Below are 24062 nucleotides of genomic sequence, written 5' to 3'. Positions count from 1 at the left end.
CCGGATGTCTATGTCCAAGCTTTCGCCGATGATCTGGTCTTGTGAACTCCCAACGACATTGGCAGCACTGCGGATGCCGCGTTTGACGAACTGTCGAAATGGCTAGAAGATCATCGTCTCAGCATGGAGGTGACTAAAACTAAATTACTATGCGCACACCCCAAGAAAAAGCGTCCTTGCATAAGAATCAATGGTATTTAAATGCATGAAATATCTTGGAGTGCATATTGACCATCAGTTCAAATTCACGACGCATGTGGCGAAACAAATTGATAAGGTTCAAGACACCATGCAAAAATTGAGACGCATAACAGGCCCAAAATGGGGTATACGCCAAAAATTTTCTGGTCGCATCTTTATGCATGCCCCTGCTCTCGTCCGAATCCCATATTATTTTATCTTCGTTTATATTTGTAAATAAATAATTATTTTATTGTTTAACTACTGCTTCGAATAATATAGTTATGTCTCAAAGCTAACTCACATAACTATATATTGGTGACCCCTGTTTTCCCGAACCCGCTCGATATGGCAACCGATTCTACTGATGGATCCACCACGCAAGGCCTGCAAACAGACAGCGTGGCAATCAAGCCATCCCCTTTCTGGTGTCAGACGCCAGCGTTGTGGTTCGTGCACTTGGAGGCTCAGTTCAAAACTGCAAGAGTGACCAGTGAAGAAACTAAATACAACATCGTGGTCGGCGCCATGGACCAATGACTCCTCAACGTGGTCAGTGACATCGTCATGTCTCCTCCTAATGATCGTCCATATGCTGCGCTGAAAGAGGCTCTCACATCAAGAATGTCCGAATCAGAGAGCACCCAAATCAAGAAATTACTCTCCGGTTTAGATTTGGGCGATCGTCGACCATCACAGTTGCTTAGGGAGATGAGAAACCTCGCGGCAGACAAGATAAGCGACGACATTCTCAAATCTTTATGGCTGAAGCTTTTGCCACAGCATGCGCAAGCAATTTTGTCGGAGTGCTCGGAATCGTTGTCAAAATTAGCCGACATGGCCGATAAAATTCTCGAAAATTGTGATTACGCGAAACCAGAAAATGACGCATCTCAGTCATCCTCACATGAAATATGCCTCACCCTCTCTTTCATCTCAGATCGCAAAATTAACTAATGAGCTACGAGAACTAAAACGAGCTAAAAGTCGACAACGCTCGACCAGTCGATCGCGATTTCAACGGAGCAGTAGCAGAGATGTGACCCATTGCGGAAAGGACATTTGCTGGTACCATAGGCGCTACGGAGATGATGCCCGGAGATGTACAAAGCCCTGTGCATATATCAGCTCATCTAATCAGGGAAACGACCCGGGGCATTACTGATGACGACGTGTGATGCCAGCCAAGTCTCCAGTCGTCTTTTTCTATTTGATCGCTCTTGTAATAGACATTTCTTGGTCGACACAGGAGCGGACGTTTCCGAGATACCAGTAACTGCAAATCGGCGACCCTTTACAGACAAAAATTTTTCCTTGTATGCTGCAAACTCTACCAAAGTTCAAACTTTCGGCACCGAATGTCTATACCTCGATCTTGGTTTAAGACGAAGATTTCTCTGGACTTTCATCGTGGTAGACGTGTCTAAACCAATACTCGGCGCGGACTTTCTCAAAGAATTCGGCTTACTCGTAGACATCAAACGGCGACGCCTCGTCGATCCTGTCACTTCACTTAGCTCATCAGGCAGAGTCGTCACTGGTCCTTCTTGTGCATTGACGACTGTTTCTCATGACATCAGGGACGACAGCATCAGAATTCTGCTTCCAGACAAGTTGCAAATTGCCGAAAAGGAATTCGTCTATATGATGCAACAAGGCATATGCAGACCCTCCCAGAGCTCATGGGCCAGTCCCTTACACCTGGTGCCAAAGAAGACTGGTGGTTGGAGACCATGTGGTGATTACAGAGGTCTCAACGCCATCGCTCAACCGGATCGATACCCGATTCCAAATCTGCAAGACTTTTCATCAAACTTGCACGGTTTTCTCCACTATCGACTTGGTTCGTGCATATCATCACATACCAGTTGCACCAGAGGACATTGAAAAAACTGCCATCACAACACCATTCGACTTATTCGAATTCACCAGAATGACATTCGGCCTACGAAATGCGGCCCAGACCTTCCAACGTTTCTCTATTGTGTGCTCAGAGGCGTAGACTTCTGTTTCGTATACATTGATGACCTCTTGATTGCTTCAAAAAATGTAGACGAGCATCACATCCATTTACGACAAGTTTTCGAGAGACTCAAAGATGCTGGTCTTGTAGTCAATCTCGAAAAATGCTCGTTCGCTCAACCTGAAATCACCTATCTTGGTCATCACATCACTGTTGAAGGTATCCGTCCAACATACGAACGAATTAATGTCATCCAAGAGGACCAGAGACAGTAAAAGATCTACGAAAATATCTCGGAATAATCAATTTTTACCCAGTGCTGCGAAAACTCAAGCTATTCTCAATGACTACCTCAAAGGCAGAAAGAAAAATGACAAATCTCTCATCGAGTGGTCTGAAGAAGCTATTGCAGCATTTGAGTCAACCAAGCAACAGCTCATTGATGTCACCATTCTCACTCATCCGTCTCCTGATGCGGAACTTGCTGTAATGGTCGATGCATCCGATATGGCTGTTGGAGGAGTGGTTCAGCAAAAAGTCAAGAATGATTGGCAACAGCTAAGCTTCTTCTCTCAACGATTGACTCCAACTCAGACTCGTTACAGCACATACGACCGAGAACTTCTCGCTGCGTATTCAACAATAAAGCATTTCCGATACTTCCTTGAAGGCAGAAAATTCACACTTTACACTGATCATCGTCCTCTCATTTTCTCCACTCAGTAAAGACAATGTGGTAGCTGATACCTTGTCCAGACTCGACGAAATTCATATGCCTCAAACTGTGGACTACACTGAAATGGCTAAAGCATAGGAACATGACGATGAACTGATCAAGATACTTTCTTCAAACACAAGTCTCAAACTTCAAAAATTTCCAGTTTTTGGTTCCAACTTACAAATCTACTGTGATGTTTCCACTGGACAAAGCAGACCGTATGTTCCCGAGTCCTTCCGGAAAACTGTTTTTAACTCTGTTCATGGACTTTCACATCCTGGCATCCAAGCTAATGCCACAACTATTGCAGAAAAATTTGTTTGGCCATCAATCAAAAAAGATTGCAAAACATGGGCAAAATCCTGTCTGACATGCCAGAAGTCCAAGATACACAAGCATATCAGAGCACCTGTGGGACATTATCTACCAGTTTCCAAGCGCTTTGACGAAATACATTTGGATATCATCGGTCCCTTACCCTCTTCAGAAGGACATCAGTATTGCGTAACCTTGATTGACAGGTTCACGAGATGGCCTGAAGCAATACCAGTTCCAGATATCCGAGCCGGAGCCGACACAGTGACGTCGGTTGCTGGTGAACAGATTTGCTCCAGAGACATCTATCTCGGACGTACGTCGCATACTGCAGGGCACGCAACTCGAGTACGACTGCGTTAAGCTGAATACAAGGAACTCAAACAACTATGCATCTTTTGTACTAATCACTGTCGATAGTAATTGGGATTCATTGAGTGATCCATTCCACTGGCCATCTGGTATACACATCAGAGAGTTTTTTGGTATTCCCAGATATCTTCTGGAGGATCCGGCTGGAGATTGTACTATAACGGAAGCATTGCCCGGTCAGAGGGACACCTCTAATCAACAATGACTGTACGGACAAGAGTCACCGTCAATTTCTTCAACAAATGAACACGCATCCGATTCTGAATCAAGAGTTACAGGTATATTCATGAACCCCAGAAGTATTGTGAATAAAATTGACGATTTTCGTTGCTGCATTCAGTCATACGAGATCGACATTCTGTGTATAGCAGAGACTTGGTTACATCAGTCAGATTCGTCTCCCTTGATATGTCTACCGGGATACGATATTTTCCGATACGACAGAGAAACTACTGCGGGAGGAGGTGTATGCATTATTATTCAAAGCAGCCTGAAACCTAAGCTGGTGAACGTGCATAATGGAAATCAAGATGTTGAGATAATATCGGTGGATATAAAAAGCGGAAATAGCAAGTGCAGGCTTATTACGGCGTACGTTCCACCAAATAAAGCATGTAATTTAGATCATTGGTGTGAGTTTTGGAGAGAACTAAGGCATTACTGCTCTGCGTGCTTTCCGGTGATTTTGGTCGGGGACTTCAACATGCGGGGAATCGATTGGATAAACGGGAGATTCTCATCTGAATTGGAGTCACAGTTCATGTCAATATCAGCAGAACTAGGCCTTGTTCAGTTGGTCGATTTTCCCACGAAAGGGGAAAACTTCTTAGATCTTCTGTTTGCTACCGATCCTTCGGTGGTCTACGACGTATATGCACTTCCACCCTTCTGCAACAGCGATAATCCACCGCACTTGCCGATACACTTCTCATTGCATATTACAACAGGATTAGATTGCCGATCAACACTAAACTATCACAATGCAGATTCTCCACGATTATTAACTATTGTAAAAGATCTGCAGAACCAAGTACTGGCTGGAACTATCTCAGCTGCGGATGCTTTGCCAGCTCTATTTCTGCGGTCTCGTGAACATGTTCCCCGTCAAATGAGATTTAGAAAAAAAGATAAGGTTTTACGAATGCTAAACAATAGGAAATTGCATACTTGGCGTCAATATAGATCTTCAATACCATCTTCTCATCCTTTTATGACTACGGGTCTATTCCATGCTCTTGGAAATCTGCAGTTATTAGTCCAATTTATAAGAATAAAGGCTCCAGGGCAGATCCGAATAATTATCACCCGATATCGTTAACCGATATATCCTGCCAAATTTTCGAGAGATGCATCGTCAATCAGTTACTTCCATTTGCCGACGAGATGGGCTTAATCCCCTCAGTTCAGTTTGGCTTCATTCCTGGCCGCTCCTTACCAGTGCAGCAGTTGATTTGTCATGATATATGGGAGAGTGCTATAGACTCTGGACAAGAGATTGATGTAATTTACATCGATTTCCAAAACGCATTTGATAAAGTAGACAGATTGCTACTAATGAGGAAGCTAGCTTGCATGGGGGTTCCTGATAAAGTTGTGAGGATAATTCAAGAACTGCTGTCAGACAGAGTTCATCAGGTTCGCGTAGCCAGCGTGATGTCTAGAGAATGTCAGGTGCCAAGCGGAGTTGTCCATGGATCGGTGTTAGGCCCTATCTTATTTACTTTGTACACTTACGATATTACTCAGGCTGTGACACCCATCTCTCTATTGCAATTCGCTGATGACGTGAAGTTATACTCTCCAGTGGAAAACACTAGGGCCTAAGAATTGCATGCCAACAACTTTTCCAGTGGAGTTGTCAGTATAAGCTACCTATTTCATCATCAAAAAGTGGATCAATGCATTTAGGTAGACGCACCGATCCTGAATATTACCAACTAGGTAATGAAACGTTACAGCAATTGGATACATGCGTGGATTTAGGTATTGCAATGAACCGCATTCTGGATTTCACTGATCATTATCATGGCATAGTCTGCAAAGCTAATAGAATTTCATATGTGTTACGTACAGCATACCGTAAGTGTGATGCGCATACGTTGTCATATGTGTCACGAGTGCACCTTACACACACTCTCTCCTTCTCATCGAGAAACCACACATCATACATATATACAGGGTTGCAACACGTGTGCTCTCCTTTCCCTCACCAGGTATTTCTAAGACGCACTTGAACACCGAATAAGTACGTATTACGTAACACAATCACAACTTTACAGACAGACATTGTGCCTCTGGGCCAATGAAAACCCCTTACAGAAATCAGGCGATTGCCTTTGACCAATAGCAGAGGGTCTTCACCAACTTGGTTTGGGAACACACGAGGCTTTTGCCAGAGAGAGTATTGCTGGAGGTTGGACGACCAACATGTCGCGCTTGAAAAGTCGTTAATTTACTCTCTCTCCTCCTAACCCCGGGTCGAGATCCCTCAATGTAGGGGACGCAAGAAACCTTGTCCCGAGATGACGGTGAGTGATTCAAACTATATATATAATTATTGTGTGTTTAATTTGGTGAAGTGAGAGTGTCCATGTTGAATGTAAATTGTATCGAGTTTAGTGTAATTCACGGTGTCGAAGTATTTTCAATGAATGAATAAAATTAAATTGTAATTCTCTAATTGGAAAGGTTATTATTATTTTCGCAAATACCTGTTCATAATTTCCTAGTAATATATAATATGTCGTGCTACGAAACTAGTTCGTTTACATCTCCGGCCGCGTCGTAGACATGAGGTATTTCCCATGCAATATCTAAAATATCGTAAGTTACATCACAACATATAGTTATTAGTGGTGCGACTTAAAAGTTCCGCAGCATAGAGTGGTGCCGTGACCAAGATTCGAACCTGGGTTATTTATGCCAAGTTAATCCTGACAATATTTAAGAGTGCCACACAACCCAAATACACCACAGATTCGCCGGTCGACGGCACCACTCTATGTTGGTATGTCGATACGCCATTTTCCGTATTATATATTACTTGACAATTATAAACAGGACATTGCAGAAATGATAACCTTTCCAATTAGAGAATTACAATTTAATTTTATTCATTCATTGAAAATACTTCGACACCGTGAATTACACTAAACTCGATACAATTTACATTCAACATGGACACTCTCACTCCACCAAATTAAACACACAATAATTATATATATAGTTGGAATTACTCACCGTCATCTCGGGGCAAGGTTTCTTGCGTCCCCTACATTGAGGGATCTCGACCCGGGGTTAGGAGGGGAGAGAGAGAGTAAATTAACGACTTTTCAAGCGCGACATGTTGGTCGTCCAATCTCCAGCAATACTCTCTCTGGCAAAAGGGTCTAGGTCAATTCGTCGCAGTCAATTTGTCGCAGCGTCAATTCGTCGTGCTACAAACTCGTCGCAGGCTCATTTCGTCGCGGTACAAATTTGTCGCAGGCTCATTTCGTCGCAGTACAAATTTGTCGCAGGCTCATTTCGTCGCGGTACAAATTTGTCGCAAGCTCATTTCATCGCGACAAATTTGAATTGCTTTAAAATTCATATGTTTGTTGTGATCTTATAAATAGGGTAGGTGCTTTAGGCGTAAAAAATGGAACTAATTGTTTTTCTCATTTATTGGAAATGTTCCCCCTCCCATCTGTTTTAATTTTTAACAAATAAAGGAAAGTATTCTTCGAAATCATTAAATTTTTAAAATTTAATTTTTACCATATAAGTCGCATCTCTGTCGGGATTTCCATTTCTCGCAGTGAGGGATGTTGAAGAGCTCACCCAAATAAAAAATTGAGATCAAATAAATTTTTAAATTTTAATTTCCATCGTATAGGCCGCATTTCCCACTTTTTGTCGGGATTTGAGTCCCTTATAAACGGAAGGAATGGCGATTTTCAGCCCCCCCCCCCACCTCCTCAATGTTTCCTTCATGTCGGCACCTTTGACTGGCCAAGCATGCCGGAAGTGTTTGGAACTTGTGGGTTCTTGTCTTGATCTTGAAGTAGGAAATTTTGATTTCTGAATCATTTCTCTGGATGCTCATACCCATTCCATAAAGTACCCTGGGCACCAACAGCATCTCTGTCTCTGACACCACTGCAAATGTCAATCGATTTTTGATTTTTTTTTTCAACTCTAAAGTAACAACTCTCGAGTGAAAAGAATGAAATCAGACTTTTAATTAGATCATTATTCTTCATGTACATGCCACTCGAAATTAAAATTACAATATCAATTACATTTAAAAATTTAACTGCATATAAAAGTTTAATTATATGTATTTGAAAATTCGGTTAGAAAAATTTGAAATGTTAAATAATTGATTTTTGCTGTGATAAAATTTCAATATCATGTGGAAAAATTTCGGTTTGTATGATATTCCCCAAATTACAGTGAGCCTATCTTTAACGGTAAATTTCTATCTGCCCCATTACAGTATCTCCATAAGAACCTGAAATATTTAATTAATTAATAATTCAATTAAATTAATATTTAATTTTCACCGTATAAGCCGCACTTCCCGCTTTTGTTGGGATTTCTCACAGCGAAGGGAGTTGGGCACAGATCAAAGATGGAAACGTACAGTGCTTATGAATGACAATTCGATGAAGTTTTCATTATGCCCACCGGATGAGCACCGACAAAGGCAATGTAATCACCAATAAGAAAGATGACTATGGGTCAGTCGCATAGATACAACATAACCATTAATCTCATGTTTATAATCAGTCGCATATCTTTGGCTGGCTTGTTTGAATATTTTCACATAGTTTTCATTAGCGTCTAAGCTTTTGATACAAGGCTGGTGTGCTTGGTCTACGGCTCCAGTCAACGATTAGTAAAAATTTCTTCCTACAATATAAGTGAATTAACATTAACAGACAATGTAAGATTATTATATTCAGAGGTATATTTCCTAGGTGGGGAGGGGGTATGCGGACTTTATCCCAAGATGACAAGTTCAAGTGAAAGGGCGTGACCAAAATTAAGTAATTTGTGATCAAGAACATGAATTAGAAAGGAAGAAGGAAGGCAAGGTTTGAATAGCCCACAGGTGGGAAAACTATAAATCCGCCTCTGATTATAGCCTACATTTATTAGGATAATTTTAATTTTAAAAACAATTCGTATCGTACATACAGTATAAACACTCCACAATATCTAAACCTTTATTTATTTTCAGTGCTTTAAGAGTATCATTTTATTTACACTTATATACGTGAATATCGCAGTAAAAACCCGATGATGATTTATAGAACAATACGTGATGGTATTTTGAACTATCATAATTTTTTTTTAAGATACATAGAAGATTTCAATTTATTGCAATTTAAATTGAATTCAAACAATTTAATTTTAAAAAGTACTACATTATTTTTTGTCATCCGTATAACCTGTATTTCTCTTTAAGATACAACAAAAAACTCAAATAAAGAAAATTAATAATAGTCTAATTCATTTTGAATTGCATTAAAAGTTTTTATAATTTCGGAACATGAATTATGGGGGAAAAAAACTTATGGGGGAAAAGTAACCACACACGTAAACCAACATATCATTTCCCCATTCGGTTTTGCAATATTCCATGTTTATGCCAACAGAAATATGTAGACCAAGCACACCAACCTTGTTCCAAAAGCTTAGACGCTAATGAAAACATTGGCTGGCTTGTTTGAATATTTTCACAAAGATATGCGACTGATTATAAACATAAGATTAATGAAATTCCTGAAGTTAAGAGAGGCTACTAATGCCTCTACTTCAGCGCCTCACGACACAGTGCGTGAAATTAGGAAGGCAGATTCATGTGTCTCCAGTGGTGTAGATGGTAGCATGCTTGCCCGGTATGCAAGAGGCCTGGGTTCGAGTCCCGGCGGAGACGTGATGACTTTTCTTTCCGAGCTCACCTCAGCATAATATCCGGAAAATAACTGTTTCCTTGATAAGATTAATGGTTATATTGTATCTATGCGACTGACCCATAGACATCTTTCTTATTGGTGATTACATTGCCTTTGTCGGTGCTCATCCAGTGGGCATTATGAAAACTTCATCGAATCGTCATTCATAAGCATTGTACATTTCCATCCTTGATCTGCGCCCAACTCCCTTCGCTGTGAGAAATCCCAACAAAAGAGGGAAGTGCGGCTTATACGGTGAAAATTAAATATTAATTTAATTAAATTATTAATTAATTAAATATTTCAGGTTCTTGTGGAGATACTGTAATGGTAAATGTTGGTGACTCTTGAAGGGGGGGGGGGAGAAACTCTTGAGCCCATGGGGCAGATAGAAATTTACCGTTAAAGATAGGCTCACTGTAATTTGGGGAATATCAAACCGAAATTTTTCCACATGATATTGAAATTTTATCACAGCAAAAATCAATTATTTAACATTTCAAATTTTTCTAACCGAATTTTCAAATATAATTAAACTTTTATATGCAGTTAAATTTTTAAATGTAATTGATATTGTAATTTTAATTTCGATGACCTTTCTGCATAGACAAAAATTAATTTTCAGTTAACTGCGTGTACACTTTTGTTCATGTTTTTATTTCACGTGTAAGACAAAAATACAAATACAAATACAACGCCACAACAGGCAAATTGCCCAACGAGGTGGCTGACTTTAAGAACATCCTGGATCCCCGAGCCATTTTTGGAGGCCCTACCTACTACTGCTACACCACACATGCACCCCCCCCCCGCGAAACCCCCCAACGAACCCCCAACGAATAGGTACATGCGGGAATGTGCGTGTACGTGTAGTGCAACCTGACGTAAAGTTTGTTTCTGTGTAATGCTTGTTATGTGTAGTGCTGTCATCTGCCCCCAGTTTTTCTAACTATGAGTGAAGTGTTATGATTGAACGATTTATCGTTGTAGGACTGTTGCTCTCTGTGGCGAGACTTTTTAACGGGGAGATCGGCTCGCATTTGCGCCTTGAAGTTGGGAACCACAGAAAACCAACTTCAGCCGACCACCACTGTGGGGTTCGAACCCGGATCCTCGCATCACGAGTCCGGCACTATAACCACTCGACCACCACAGCGGCCTACATACAAGCTCGCGTGGAGCATGTACAGTGAAGAATCGACGGTTCGACGAATTGATTCTGCGCTGTAATATATAAATTCACGTCACGACGAATTCACACGGCGGAAAACTTGTACAGCTACGAATTGGAGCTGTGACGAATTTGTATCGCGACGAATTGGAGCTGCGACAAATTTGTACCGCAACGAATTGACACTGCGACAAATTTGTATTGCGACGAATTTGTATTGCGACGAATTGGAGCTGCGACAAATTTGTACCGCGACGAATTGATACTGCGACAAACTTGTACCGCGACAAATTGAGGCGCGACGAGTTGAGCGCGACAAATTGACCGGCTACGCTGGCAAAAGCCTCGTATGTTCCCAAACCAAGTTGGTGAAGACCCTCTGCTATTGGTCAAAGGCAATCGCCTGATTTCTGTAAGGGTCTATGGCCCAGAGGCACAATGTCTGTCTGTAGAGTTGTGATTTTGTTATGTAATACGTACTTATTCGGTGCTCAAGTGCGTCTTAGAAATACCTGGTGAGGGAAAGGAGAGCACACGTGTTGCAACCCTGTATGTATGTATGTATGATGTGTGGTTTCTCGATGAGAAGGCGAGGGGGGAGAGTGTGTGTGTAAGGTGCACTCGTGACATATGCTTTCTGTGTGTACGTTCGCCCGACTCTGGAGTTCTGTTCGCAAGTATGGAGCCCTTACAAAATCAAGGACATTCAGCTCCTCGAAAAGCCACAGAGGTCGTTTACTAAACGAATACCTGGCATGAGCGGTCTATCTTATTGCCAGAGACTTCAATTTCTGGGTTTACACTCACTGGAATGGCGTAGAATCGCTGCAGATCTGAAGATGTGCTACAAACTAGTCCACCAAATTGTTTATCTACCATCGAGAGAGCCTTTCTTTGAGATCATAGACAGGCGAGTTAACCTACGTAGGCATCGCTTCCAAATAAGAGTACCAACGGCTAGAAGGGATTGCTTTTTCCACGGATATAGATGCCGTGTGGCAAGAATATGGAACAGTCTTCCATCAGAACTTGTATGTACCTCCTACGCAAGATTCGCTTCCACTATTGGGGATTTCGACCTGACTCCGTATGCGAAGTGCTTCCCGTACTGACTTTTTTTTTTTTCCTTCCAGTATAAGTGCATTTCATGCCTTCTGGGGTTATTGTAAATAAATAAATAAGGTTACCAATTTGAGTCCCACCTCTTTACAGAACTGTCTCACATAATCGGATTCCAAAGACGGCGCACCACCGCTTACAATCCAAAATGCAACGGCTTCATCGAAAGATGGCATCGAACCCTGAAAGCTGCAATCAGATGTCACAGCAACAAGCAGTGGACTCGAGTGTTGACTACAGTCCTCCTGGGATTAAGGTCCACATTCCTGGAAGAGTTCAACTCAACCCCAGCTGAAATGATTTACGGCACGAACATCCGACTGCCAGGAGATTTTCTGGATACATCTGCCTCATCTCCATCTTCTTCCGATTTCATTCAACATCTCCGTGACCATTTCAATGACCTCAGACCAGCTCCGCCGTCAAGCCATTCAACACCGCATCTTTTCGTCTCTTCAGCGTTAAACACCTGTCCTAGTGTATGTGAAGCCGAGGCGTACACATAACACAAATTTATTAAACATTTTAGCACAAATTACCAAGACACAAATAATAGACAACTAAGAATCAGACAAACTGAACGTGAACATGCTTCTCTGTGTGAGTCAGCGAGTGATACAGTATATATGAAAGATCTTCGTCAGGAGTTGGGGGGAGGAGAGTTTAGTTTTAGTTCCAGTCTCAAAGTCAAACCAAAACCAAAGATGTTCTTCGTTTTTTGCGGTAAACAGTGTCCGCCTCAGTACCCCCCTTCCAGTGACTAACGACACAGTCTGACAACATTATTGAATCTGACAGGATAGCGAACCTGTCTTCCGGAAAGCGTGAAGCGGTCTGGTGGTTTCGGAAGCACATTAATTTTGGGACACACTGTATTCGAAATTGTAGTTGTAGCATCCTCATTCACTGTGAATGCAGGTTTTATTCGATCGATACATACATTTGTTGGTTTTCCATCTATCAGAACTTTAAAGTTCTTTTCTTTTCTGCTAATCACCGGAAACGGTCCAGAGTAGGGTGCTTGAAGCGATGTTCTCAACCTGTCATGTCGGATAAATACATGAGAACAGGTGTTTAATGCTTTATGTACGAACACATTATTTTTGTTATGAGAGCTTGTTGGTTTCGGTTTTAATGCTCTCATGTGTTGCCTGAGGTTTTCGATGAACATGGACGGATCTTGAATTTCGTCACTCGAATCGTAAAAATCGCCAGGAAGACGCAAGGAAGCACCGTAGACAAGCTCAGCTGGTGTTGCACCTATATCTTCTTTTAGTGCTGAACGAAAACCGAGAAGAATGGTTGGAAGGACTTCTGTCCACTTGGTGGTGTGGTGAGCCATAATTGCAGCTTTTAATGGACGGTGAAAATTTTCGATCAGCCCATTTGCTTTTGGGTTGTACGGTGATGTTCGCCACTTTTCCACACCTAGAAGAGCAGCAAGCTGAGACATTAGTCTTGACTCGAACTGTCTGCCTTGATCAGTTGTTATGCGGTCTGGTGTGCCGAATCGGGCAATCCACTCAGAGTAGATTGTCTTTGCGACTGTTTCAGCGGTAATATCTGAAATCGCATATGCTTCCGGCCAACGTGTTACGCGGTCAATTAAAGTTAAACAATAAGTTTTCCCGTTTGATTCCGGCAAGGGTCCCACAAGATCGCAATGAATATGTTGGAATCGTGCAGTTGGCAGTGAAAATTTTCCTAATTCTGATTTCGTGTGTTTGTGAATTTTAGAACGTTGGCAATCAATGCATTGGCGTGCCCACTCACGAACATCTTTATTCATAGACTGCCAAACGAAACGGTTACGTATAAGGTCAACAGTACTTTTAATACCTGGATGAGAAAGGCAATGTAAGTTTAGGAAAACTTGTTTGCGAAATTTAGCAGTGACATAAGGTCTTACTTTTCCAGTTGAAAGATCGCAATATATTTGAGAATTTGAATTGGGCAATTGAATTAATTTCAATTGCAACCCAGTATTAGTGTCTGAAATGAGTTGTTTCAGTTGTTCGTTTGATTTTTGATCATTACTGAGTTCATCATAATTAAAAGGCTGGGGGACAATAACCTCACTTATGCGCGATAGTGCATCGGCAGCTTCATTTCGCTCACCTTTTAGATACTCGATATCAGTAGTGAATTCTGATATGTAAGAAATCCACCGTGTTTGCTTATTCGAGTAAGTGTCCGTTGCCTTACGAAAAACGTATGTTAATGGACGATGATCTGTAACAATTTTACAGTTTCTAGCCTCTAGCATGTGTTTAAAAAATTTAACAGACTCGTATATAGCTAATAGTTCACGGTCAAAACTTGAATATTTCATTTGTGTAGGTGTAAGACGTCTTGAAAAGAATCCCAGGGGTTTATATTCTAAATTCTGCATTACACTTAAGGTAGCTCCAATTGAAATTTCGCTAGCATCACAATGAAGTATTAACTTATCTTCATTTTCTGGAAACACTAGCGAAGTAGCGTTTAGCAAAGCTTCTTTTGATTTTTCGAATGAATCTAACAAATTTTTAGACCATGTAATGCGAGATTGATCATTTTTCTTTTTAGACCCTTTCAATAGGTCAGTTAATGGTGCTAGTACTTCAGCAGCATGTGAAATGAATTTCCTATAGAAATTTAGTAACCCCAAGTATTTTCTGAGTTGCACCAGATTTTCTGGACGTGGATAGTTCATTATAGCTTTTACCTTGTCGTCCAAAGGTCGAACACCACCTGCTGATATTTCGTGACCCAGAAAGGAAATTTGTTGTTGACCAAAAACACATTTGGAAGCATTTATGTTTAGTCCGTACCTACTAAACCTTTCCAAAACAAGTTCCACGTGCTTAATATGATCATTTTCGTTTTCAGAAAAAATTAAGACATCGTCTAAATAACTGACAGTAAAATCAAGACCTTTCAGTACCTCATTCATAAATCTTTGAAATGTCATTGGTGCACATTTCAGACCAAATGGGAGATATAAAAATTCAAAACTACCAATGGGAGTAGTAACGGCAGTTTTTGGTACATCGGATTCATTTATCGGAATATGATAGTATGCCCTTACTATATCAATTTTGGAAAATATTTTCTTTCCGTGCAGAACATTAGTTATGTCATGTATATGAGGTAATGGGTACCTATCTGGGACAGTTATAGCATTCAAACGACGATAATCACCACAAATTCGGTACGTTCCATTTGATTTCGGAACTACATGAATTGGAGAAGCCCAAGGTGACTTTGATGGGCGACAAATTCCATTATCAATCAAATATTCAAATTCTTGTTTAACTGCTTGTAATATTTTTGGATGCAGCCTTCTAGGTTTAAAGAAAATTGGACTTCCGTTTGTTTCAATAAAATGCTGAGTGTTATGTTTTGGAGGACGGGAAAACTGCGGTATTGGATTTGCCAAAATTGGAAATTGTTCAAAAATTTTATGATATGGTGATTCACCAACAATCAATTTCACTGTGGGTACTGCAGCATTGGACAGTACACCTTTTGTTTGCATGTTAGTGATAGAGTCAATTAATGCTCTATTCTTTAAATCCAACACGAGTCCGAAATGTGTTAAAAAATCAGCACCAATAATAGCAGTATTGACTTTTGCAATGAGGAAAGTCCAACGAAAATTTCGACGAAGCCCTAAATTTAGCTCTAAATGTTTTTTTCCGTATGTTGGAATTTTCGTGTTGTTGGCTGCATAGAGAAAATGTGAAGAACTGTCCTTCACATTGGGTGACACAGGAATGCAAGAGATGTCACTACCCGAATCGATTAAAAAATTACAATTTGTCGCTTTATCATATACGTAAAGTCTACATTTAGTAGGACCTGCTGCTGCACCGGAAAAAGTATGCTGTAACGATGCAGCAGCGTGCTTTAGTTTTTTGATTTGTATGTGCACGGCTGGTAACACTTTGTTGCTTTCTCACCAAATTTATTATGATAGAAACATAGTGTTTGTGTAGTATTGAAGTTACGATTTCTAAAATTACGGCTGTTGCTTCGATAGCGAGAATGAGTACGCCCTCTTGAATAATTTTCATTTTTAATTTTCGTTGACAAATCTGCAATTTGAATTTTTAATTGCGATATTTCACTACGCAATTGTGCAATATCAGATTTCACAGAATCTGATGAAGGGCCTGACTGTGAAGAAAGCGCAGAAATACTCGATATTGGTCGTATTTCGGAAATTTTATCGGCTAGTGTGGCCAATTCAGTTAAATCTGCAGTTGACACTGATAAAATGGCCTGAGAGTTCAAAGGTAACCTTTCCATCCAAATAGTTTTTAGAAAATCTTCAGTTACTGAATTTCCTGCCAGCTCTTTCATTTGTCTCAGTAGAGAGGATGGTTTCTTATCCCCAAGAGTTAATTCAGACAACAGTTTGCGGATTTGTATCGATTTAGAATCTGTAAATTCAGCGATAAGCCTTTTTTTAAGTGCTTCGTATTTGTTTTCGGCTGGTGGATTAAGCACCAAGTCTGAAACCGAATGAAGCGAGTCGGCATCTACAGCTGCTAAAACAGTGTTATATTTCGTTATATCGGAAGTTATTTGTGCTACTGCGAAATTAGCTTCCACTTGCACGAACCATAAAGCAATATTATTTATCCACATTGGAGGTAATTTACAAGATACCCTTGCGACCACCGTGGGATCCGTACCGTCATCCATCTCGTAATAACAATAACGAAATAGATGGGGGAAAACGAGGATAAAATTCCAACCAAAATTATTTTATGTGAACAATATTAGAATTTTACAAGAAAAAATATATGTATAAAGGCCGGAAGATTAGCGAAAACAGTAGCTCACCGTGAGAAGATCCCATCATGCCAATGGAAACAGAGGGAAAATAATCCAGAGCTTGGAAATACGACCAAAAAGTTTATTCAGAAGGTTCTGTTCATTTGTGAGTCACCACTGAAGCCGAGGCGTACACATAACACAAATTTATTAAACATTTTAGCACAAATTACCAAGACACAAATAATAGACAACTAAGAATCAGACAAACTGAACGTGAACATGCTTCTCTGTGTGAGTCAGCGAGTGATACAGTATATATGAAAGATCTTCGTCAGGAGTTGGGGGGAGGAGAGTTTAGTTTTAGTTCCAGTCTCAAAGTCAAACCAAAACCAAAGATGTTCTTCGTTTTTTGCGGTAAACAGTGTCCGCCTCATATGCATTCGTACGGACGCTGTGAGAAAACCCTTTCAAGCTCCGTACGAAGGTCCATACAAAGTCATCACAAGGACTGAGCAATATTATACTCTCTCAGTAAACGGTAAAGAAAAAAACATCTCCACAAGCCGGTTGAAACCCTGCTTCACAGAGAACTTCGACTCATCTCAAATCAATGGGAAACCTAACGAAAATCAAGCACCTCATCCGAAGACTTCACAACCTCTTCATACGAAGAAAAAGGTTCATTTCAACACGACAGTGAAGACTTCGAGTGAGACTGATAAATCAAAACTTCAACGACAGACTCGTTCTGGAAGACTCATCAAACCACCTTCTCGTTACGTATCGCTCTCTTCTGTTCACTAGAGAGGGAGTAATGTAGTGTCTTCCCAGCACTTACAAAAAATTATTTTCGTCGTTGTGGCAACACTACAAAAATCCAACGTCAACGCCGTCTGGCTAGAGAGCTTTTGTTGTTTATATTTTCCGGTCGCATCTTTTTGCATGTCCCTGCTCTCGTCCGAATCCCGTATTATTTTACCTTCGTTTATATTTGTAAATAAATAATTGTTTTATTGTTTAACTACTGCTTCGAATAATATAGTTATGTCTCAAAGCTAGCTCACATAACTATAGATCTGACAAACTTTTGAAGTAACCTATCGTTCAAGTCGGGTCCTATTTGGTATATACGCAAAATTTGGTGACGATCAATCTAAAATTGTAGATTTGTATAGAGAACATACATACACACACACACAGAAAATCATTTTTATATATATAGACTAGCTATAATACTCGGCGTTGTCCGGGTTTCCTTCAATGAGGCTTTATGGAGGATCAAGTGATATCTCATTCTTTCTTTGAGGGACATGCAAACCGTGTCTAAAGTTAACCAATATGGTGACTTCCTGTGCGACTCATGAAGTAAACAAATCTAAATTGAAAGAAACGTGCAAATGAATATTCCCTTTTTTTTTTGATGGGCGCTAGGTATTTCGATTCCCTCCCCCTGAACTTCAAGTTATCCATCTGCCAAAAATGCTTAATTGATGTTGTAGAATTTTTTCGATGTACTTTTTACGGGCCCATAAGTAATTTTAAAATATCCTAACCTATATGGATTTATAAAGTTGAATATCAAAAGACAATACGGAGACATTAATTTTCATGCTTGAGAAGATGTAAATAAAAAGTTGAAATCAATGTTATTGCATGAATGTCCAACTCAAAAGTAGGTCCGGCTAATTACTTCATATTTTATTTTTTCCGGGCTTCGTATATCTCTAGGCGACGTCACTATTTCAAAAAACGAGAATTCAATACAATTTTTTAAATTATTGATGTGACAGAAAACCCCACCAAATTTCAGCATTTATACAGTAGAATCGGCAATTATAACACTGATTTTTATTAGGATCACCCTTTTCCTGACACTCAAAGCGATGCTGGTGATGATTATGACGTCTAGTCAAAAGGCCTCATTACTGAGAGTATTGAAAATGTGGCACACAAACCATTATAAAGGCATAAACTATTATACATACACAGGCAGAATAAAGAAGTGGCAAACCATTGTAAACGCATTGCTAGGGAACCACGGTAACCAAAGTAAACGTTCGGAAAGTGATTGTTGAGGCCCAAAAACCATTGTTGCCCGACAGTTTTTTTTTGCCCATTTGGGGCGGGGCATTTGCCCTGGTCTGACGAAATTTTAATGTAGCCTATCGTTCAAGTCGGGTCCCATTTGGTATATATGCAAAATTTGGTGACGATCGATCTAAAATTGTAGATTTGTATAGAGAACATACACACACACACACAGACAGACAGAAAATCAATTTTATATATATAGATTATGGATAGGAATAGGATACGAATACATGCTTTATTTTTGCCTCATGCTTATAATTTGCTGTGAAATAGTGATGTTTTTGTTTTCCCACATCCACGACCTTGAAGTTATTTACTACTCATAGTTTGGACCCCAAAAATTGATATTGAGAATGCAAATTTTTTTGTTATATTGAAAAAAAATGTCTACACCTTTCTGATAATAAGAATATTGTTCTGCTGATGGATGAGATTCTCTTTAAATCTTTTCTCGATTTCAAAGGAGGAAATATCCTAGACATGGCTTTCAATTGCAGTGAAGCTGCAAACTCTGCTTTGTATTTATGGTTCAGTGTCCAGTCAAATTTCAAAGTTGTTGTAGCTATAATGTCAGTTAAGACTATTAATGCAGACATAATGCATGAGTTTGTGAAGAAAGTAATTATAGGTTTTAGGACAATGGGCTTTCATGTTTTTTGCATTATAAGTGACAATAATTCTCTGAATTGCAAGATATCATATGTTTTCAGGCTCAACCCATATAGTTTCAATATCATTTCTCTGCACATTACTCTCTCTAGCCTCTAAACATGATTTTACGTATATCAACACTCCACCCCCTTTCCTATCAGATCTATTTCCCAAAAACATATTGTATCCTGAGATGTATAAGAAAGATTCATTCCCATCGTTTGCCCAATTTAAGGGCAAAACTAGATAACACTTAAAAAATAGGAGAATGCAAAACCTTAACAAGAAATTAAAATAACCTCAAATACAGGGTGGACTCCGTAAAAACTTTAAAAACCGGGAAAATAACCGAAATAAAAACTGTTTGCAGAGTTAACATTCTAGGTCACTGGATTTCTTTTAAGACAGGAAGAAAATAAGTCCAAAAAAACCAATAGGTGACGCTTACATACACAAGTCAAAGAAAAGATATGAAAGCAAATAACGAACAGAATGTCTCCAAATTGTTTATTACAATAGTATATGTTCCACAAGACCACCACCACAGGGAATAACGCATTGCAGGGGGAATCACTAATCCAGCAATTGCAGAGTGCAGCAGGTCCGGATGTATACATGACACAACATACATTATTGTGGATTAGGAGCGCAAGTTCTTATAACCGTCTCATTTGCATATTACCACCAAAGTTGCTCATAACAGCACCACCTAACAGCTTTTTCCCCCAGTCGTAAAAAAATTCCCGTGACCTACCGATGCTAATCCTGCAAACTGTTTCTTCAGTTATTTTTCCGGTGTTCATGAATTTTTAAAGTTTGTACGTACTTTTTGCCCACCCTGTAAATGTAAACGATTGTACAAAAAAATTAAGTCAAATAAAATGCTCAACACTTATTCACAATATCTTAATCCTGTCTGTATAGCACTTGTGTGCCATTTGCCACAAGAAGTGTACAGAAATGGCACACAGTACATGTTAGAAATGTAATCACACTCTGGTTTATGTTGTATATGTATGTGCATAGATGATGCATGTCCATGAAGTGGTCCTTTGCAGTTTCGGCATAGGTGTGTGTGCTTGTATATTATGTCCTCTCTTGTACAATAAATAGTCTTCTTCCACTGACTTGTTCACGCCTCTCTCTTTAACAGTATGAATACAAATACAACGCCACAACAGGCAAAATGCTCAACGAGGTGGCTGAGGAAAAGATGCCCATAAAAATATGGATGTCATATATTTCAAAAATACAGTAACCCAATTAAAAATGCAATTAACAAAAATTATAAACAATATACACACATGATAAAACATTATAGAATGCCCATAAAGAATACTTATGGTTGTCTTACTCTAAGTATGGATAGCTTCTCGATTTACCCCAACATGTTTATCGTATTTATTTTTAAATTTGTCAATTGTGTTACAATTTATCACCTCCGGGGGTAAGCTATTCCATTTGTTAACAACCCTATTGGAGAAAAATTCCCTGCGACACCATAACCTTGCATTGTCCCTCACCAATCAATACTGGTGTCCCTTTGTAAAAGCAGTCGATTGGCGGTGTACTAAAAGTTCATGGTCCATCCTATCCATCCCATTGAAAATTTTAAACACTTCGATCATATCTCCTCAACACCTGCGTTCATCCAATGTAAACATATTCAAAAAATAAAGTCTCGCTTCATAACTCAAGCCCTGTATGCCATAAGGGCACGCGTAGCTCTTCTCTGCACCCCTTCAACCAAGTCTATGTCCCTCTGTAGGTATGGTCTCCAAAACCTTACAGCATACTCCAGTCCAGGACAAACTAAGCCTCAAAAAAGCGAAAGAATGACTTTAGGAGAACGCGAAGAGACTTTTTTGAAAATGACACCAAGCATTCTATTTGCTTTTTTGACCACCGCAGAACAATGTTCAGAAAACCTAAGACGCTCGTCAATGAGAATTCCCAAATCGGTGACCTTAGTTGCATCCGGGATAGTGACACCGTTCAACTTGTAAGAAAACCGTGGGTTGTTCGAACCAAAATGAGTGACCATGCCCTTATCAATGCTAAATGTCATGCTCCATGCTGCAATCCTTGTTAAGTTGGTCTGGAACAACTCCCTATCGCTTTCATTCCCGATTACCCCCATTAGCTTCACATCATCTGCGAATTTGCTAGTTATCCCATCGATACCCTGATCGAGTTTATAAAAAGTGAAAAAAGTATGGGGCCAAGGACACTTCCTTGAGGAACTCCACTTGTGACGTCTGTCCAACGAGAGAATTCCCAGTTCACCATAACTCGTTGCGACCTCTCTTAACCACGATTCTATCCAATTCAGCAAGTTGCCCCCAATTCCAATCTCGTGTAAACGCTTCAAGAATTTACCATGTTGGATCCAATCGAATGCCTTCTGGAAATCAAGGTAAACAACATCTACATTTTTGCTCTTACCCAAAGACTTAGTCACGTGATCATAGAAGCAAAGGAGGTTAGTTACACATGACTTCCCCTTCCTGAACCCATGCTGATTATCCGACAATACATTTTTCTCATCTATCCACTTCACAAACTGCCTTTTGATAATAGTTTCCAAAAATAGCTGCCTGGCAGTCGAGTGGTTAGGGAACTAGCTTCTCACTGTGCAGGTCTGGGTTCGAATCCCGGTTCGGGCATGGATGTTTACTAACACTAACAAATTCCCTGGACGGATCATGCTGATCCCTGGGAATACGTGAGGATCATATTATTATTATTAATTTTTGAGAGGGAGCTCGTCAAACTCACTGGACGATAATTGGACACAGCTTCTCTACTACCCTTCTTAAATATCGGAACAACATTAGCAAGTTTCGAATCCCTTGGGACGATACCCTCAGCAACACTACTCCTGTATATCTGTGTGACTGGACCCAACAATTCAATAGCACATTCCCTGAGGACCCTGGGATAGATATCATCTGGTCCTGGTGCTTTGCTTGCACATACATTTCTTAGAAGATTTAGGACCTCCACGTCTGCTACTTGAATATCGTTGAGGGTTTTAGTTACCCCATGCAACACCCGTATATCGAATATCACTGTCTCCATTAAAAACTGACATGAAAAAGTCATTGAAAGCACTACACATGCCTACATTGCTCTCTAACCTAGAGCCTCCTATCGAGAGGGGGCCAACTGTCCCCTTACATCCATTATTGGCGTATCGAAAAAATGATTTTGGGTCAGAGCCAATGTTATCTGCCAACCTAGATTCAACTTCCTTTTTACTATCCCTTATCGCTTTCTTCAACAGTCTTCTTTTATCAGTAAACAATGATAGGTCACCTCGTCCACTTTTATACTTTCTGAATGCTCTTCTCTTTTCAAGATAAAGTGAACCATAGAGGGTGCGATGTACAAACACGCTTTTTTCGAACAAAGGGTATGACGTAGTGCAAAATATAGGACAGCTTCATACTAAATTCTTCCCATTCACTTACCACCCCTACTGATTCCAACCGGTCTTTGAAAACTTCCGCTAACCTTCCTTTCAAAACATCAAAGTTAGTTCTCCGAAAACTAGGAACCAGTCTTTTGTTATCAACCTTACCCGAGGAAAAGTTACAGTGAAATCTGACGATACGATGATTACTGGAAGAAAACTCTTCCCCCACCAAAACATGTTCAACTAGATCTTCAGAACTAGTAAGAACTAAATCCAAAATAGCATTACCCCTCCTGGCTTCTGATACAAAAAAATTTTGAGCACCAACTTAAGAAAGTCTCTTTCATACTGATCTCTAGATGAAAGGTTCTCCCAATCAATACCAGGGTAATTGAAATCCCCTAGTATGAGAACCCTTTTACGCTTACACATGTAGGAAATTTCATCATGCAATTTGGCGATGTAGTTTGGATCCGTATTTGGTGGATTGTAACAAACCCCAACAATAAGTTTATGACATCTTTTGTTCTCAAGCTAAACCCATATAGTTTCAATATCACTTCACCGCACGTTACACTCTCTAGCCTTCAAACAGGATTTCACGTATATCAACACTCCACCCCCTTTCCTATCAGATCTATTTCTCAAAAAAGTATCGTATCCCGAGATGTGTAAGAAAGATTCATCCCCATCGTTTACCCAAGATTCTGTAATGGCTATAAGATCCAGGCCCTCCACAACTATCATAGTTTCTAAACAAATCTTTATTACCCAAGCTCCTGGCATTTATTAACACACATTTTAATTTGCCCGGTGATTTAGTGTCAATCGAGAAGCCATTCAAGTCAGTGGTGGGTAATTCTCCGTCAGTACTGTTATGATTAACATTAACTAACCCACATTCCCGACTACGTGGTCCGGGAGTAAAAAACCTAACCTAAGACTATCGTAAATCTCCCAGACCCCCCCCCCCCTTATTCAGATGGATCCCATCCGAACGAAGCCACCTATCGGTAAATGCGGGAAGCTCCAAGTGAGGAGCAAACGTCCTTCAGGCCTATATTGAATTGGTGGATCCTACTCCTATACCCCTACTACCCCTTGGCAGCACTGGAATCACTGCCACGACATCTGAACCCCCCTCCCTAGTGGATAATAGTAAATCCTGGTACTCTGACAGAGACTCACTAATATTCTCTCCTACATGATTCGTTCCCACCCACAGAATCACCCGCAAGGGCAACTTTCGGCAATGAAAAACGTCTCGAACGTTGCCAATCTTCCCCCCAGGAAGACAACAGCGCTCGAAACCCCAAAAATCCCTTCACACTCGGTTCCCAAGTTCCCTAACC

At 40.2% G+C, this 24062-nt stretch overlaps 2 protein-coding genes across 2 annotated transcripts; one reads left to right on the top strand and one right to left on the bottom strand.

Annotated features, from left to right (window-relative positions):
* Positions 1-1344: 1344 nt before the first annotated feature.
* LOC149086284 (uncharacterized) lies at positions 1345-2067 on the top strand. Its single transcript, XM_089232056.1, has one exon. It carries the CDS (start codon positions 1345-1347, stop codon positions 2065-2067), a length of 723 nt encoding a protein of 240 aa, XP_089088182.1.
* A 10476-nt stretch (positions 2068-12543) lies between these two features.
* On the bottom strand, positions 12544-13236 carry LOC149086283 (uncharacterized). Its single transcript, XM_089232055.1, has one exon. The coding sequence runs from the start codon at positions 13234-13236 to the stop codon at positions 12544-12546; it is 693 nt and encodes a 230-aa protein (XP_089088181.1).
* Positions 13237-24062: the final 10826 nt, after the last annotated feature.

Source organism: Pholcus phalangioides, unplaced genomic scaffold (assembly GCF_987345545.1).
Source record: "Pholcus phalangioides strain wild (caught in Gottingen) unplaced genomic scaffold, Ppha-v1.0 ptg000005l_1, whole genome shotgun sequence".
In the NCBI taxonomy this organism is placed as follows: domain Eukaryota; kingdom Metazoa; phylum Arthropoda; class Arachnida; order Araneae; family Pholcidae; genus Pholcus; species Pholcus phalangioides.
The sequence above is the reverse complement of the archived record's forward strand: the minus strand, read 5'-3'. Positions and strand labels throughout refer to the sequence as shown.

Coding starts and splice junctions, on each gene's coding strand:
- LOC149086284 (XM_089232056.1), top strand. CDS start 1,345: ATGACGACGTGTGATGCCAGCCAAGTCTCCAGTCGTCTTTTTCTATTT.
- LOC149086283 (XM_089232055.1), bottom strand. CDS start 13,236: ATGTCTCAGCTTGCTGCTCTTCTAGGTGTGGAAAAGTGGCGAACATCA.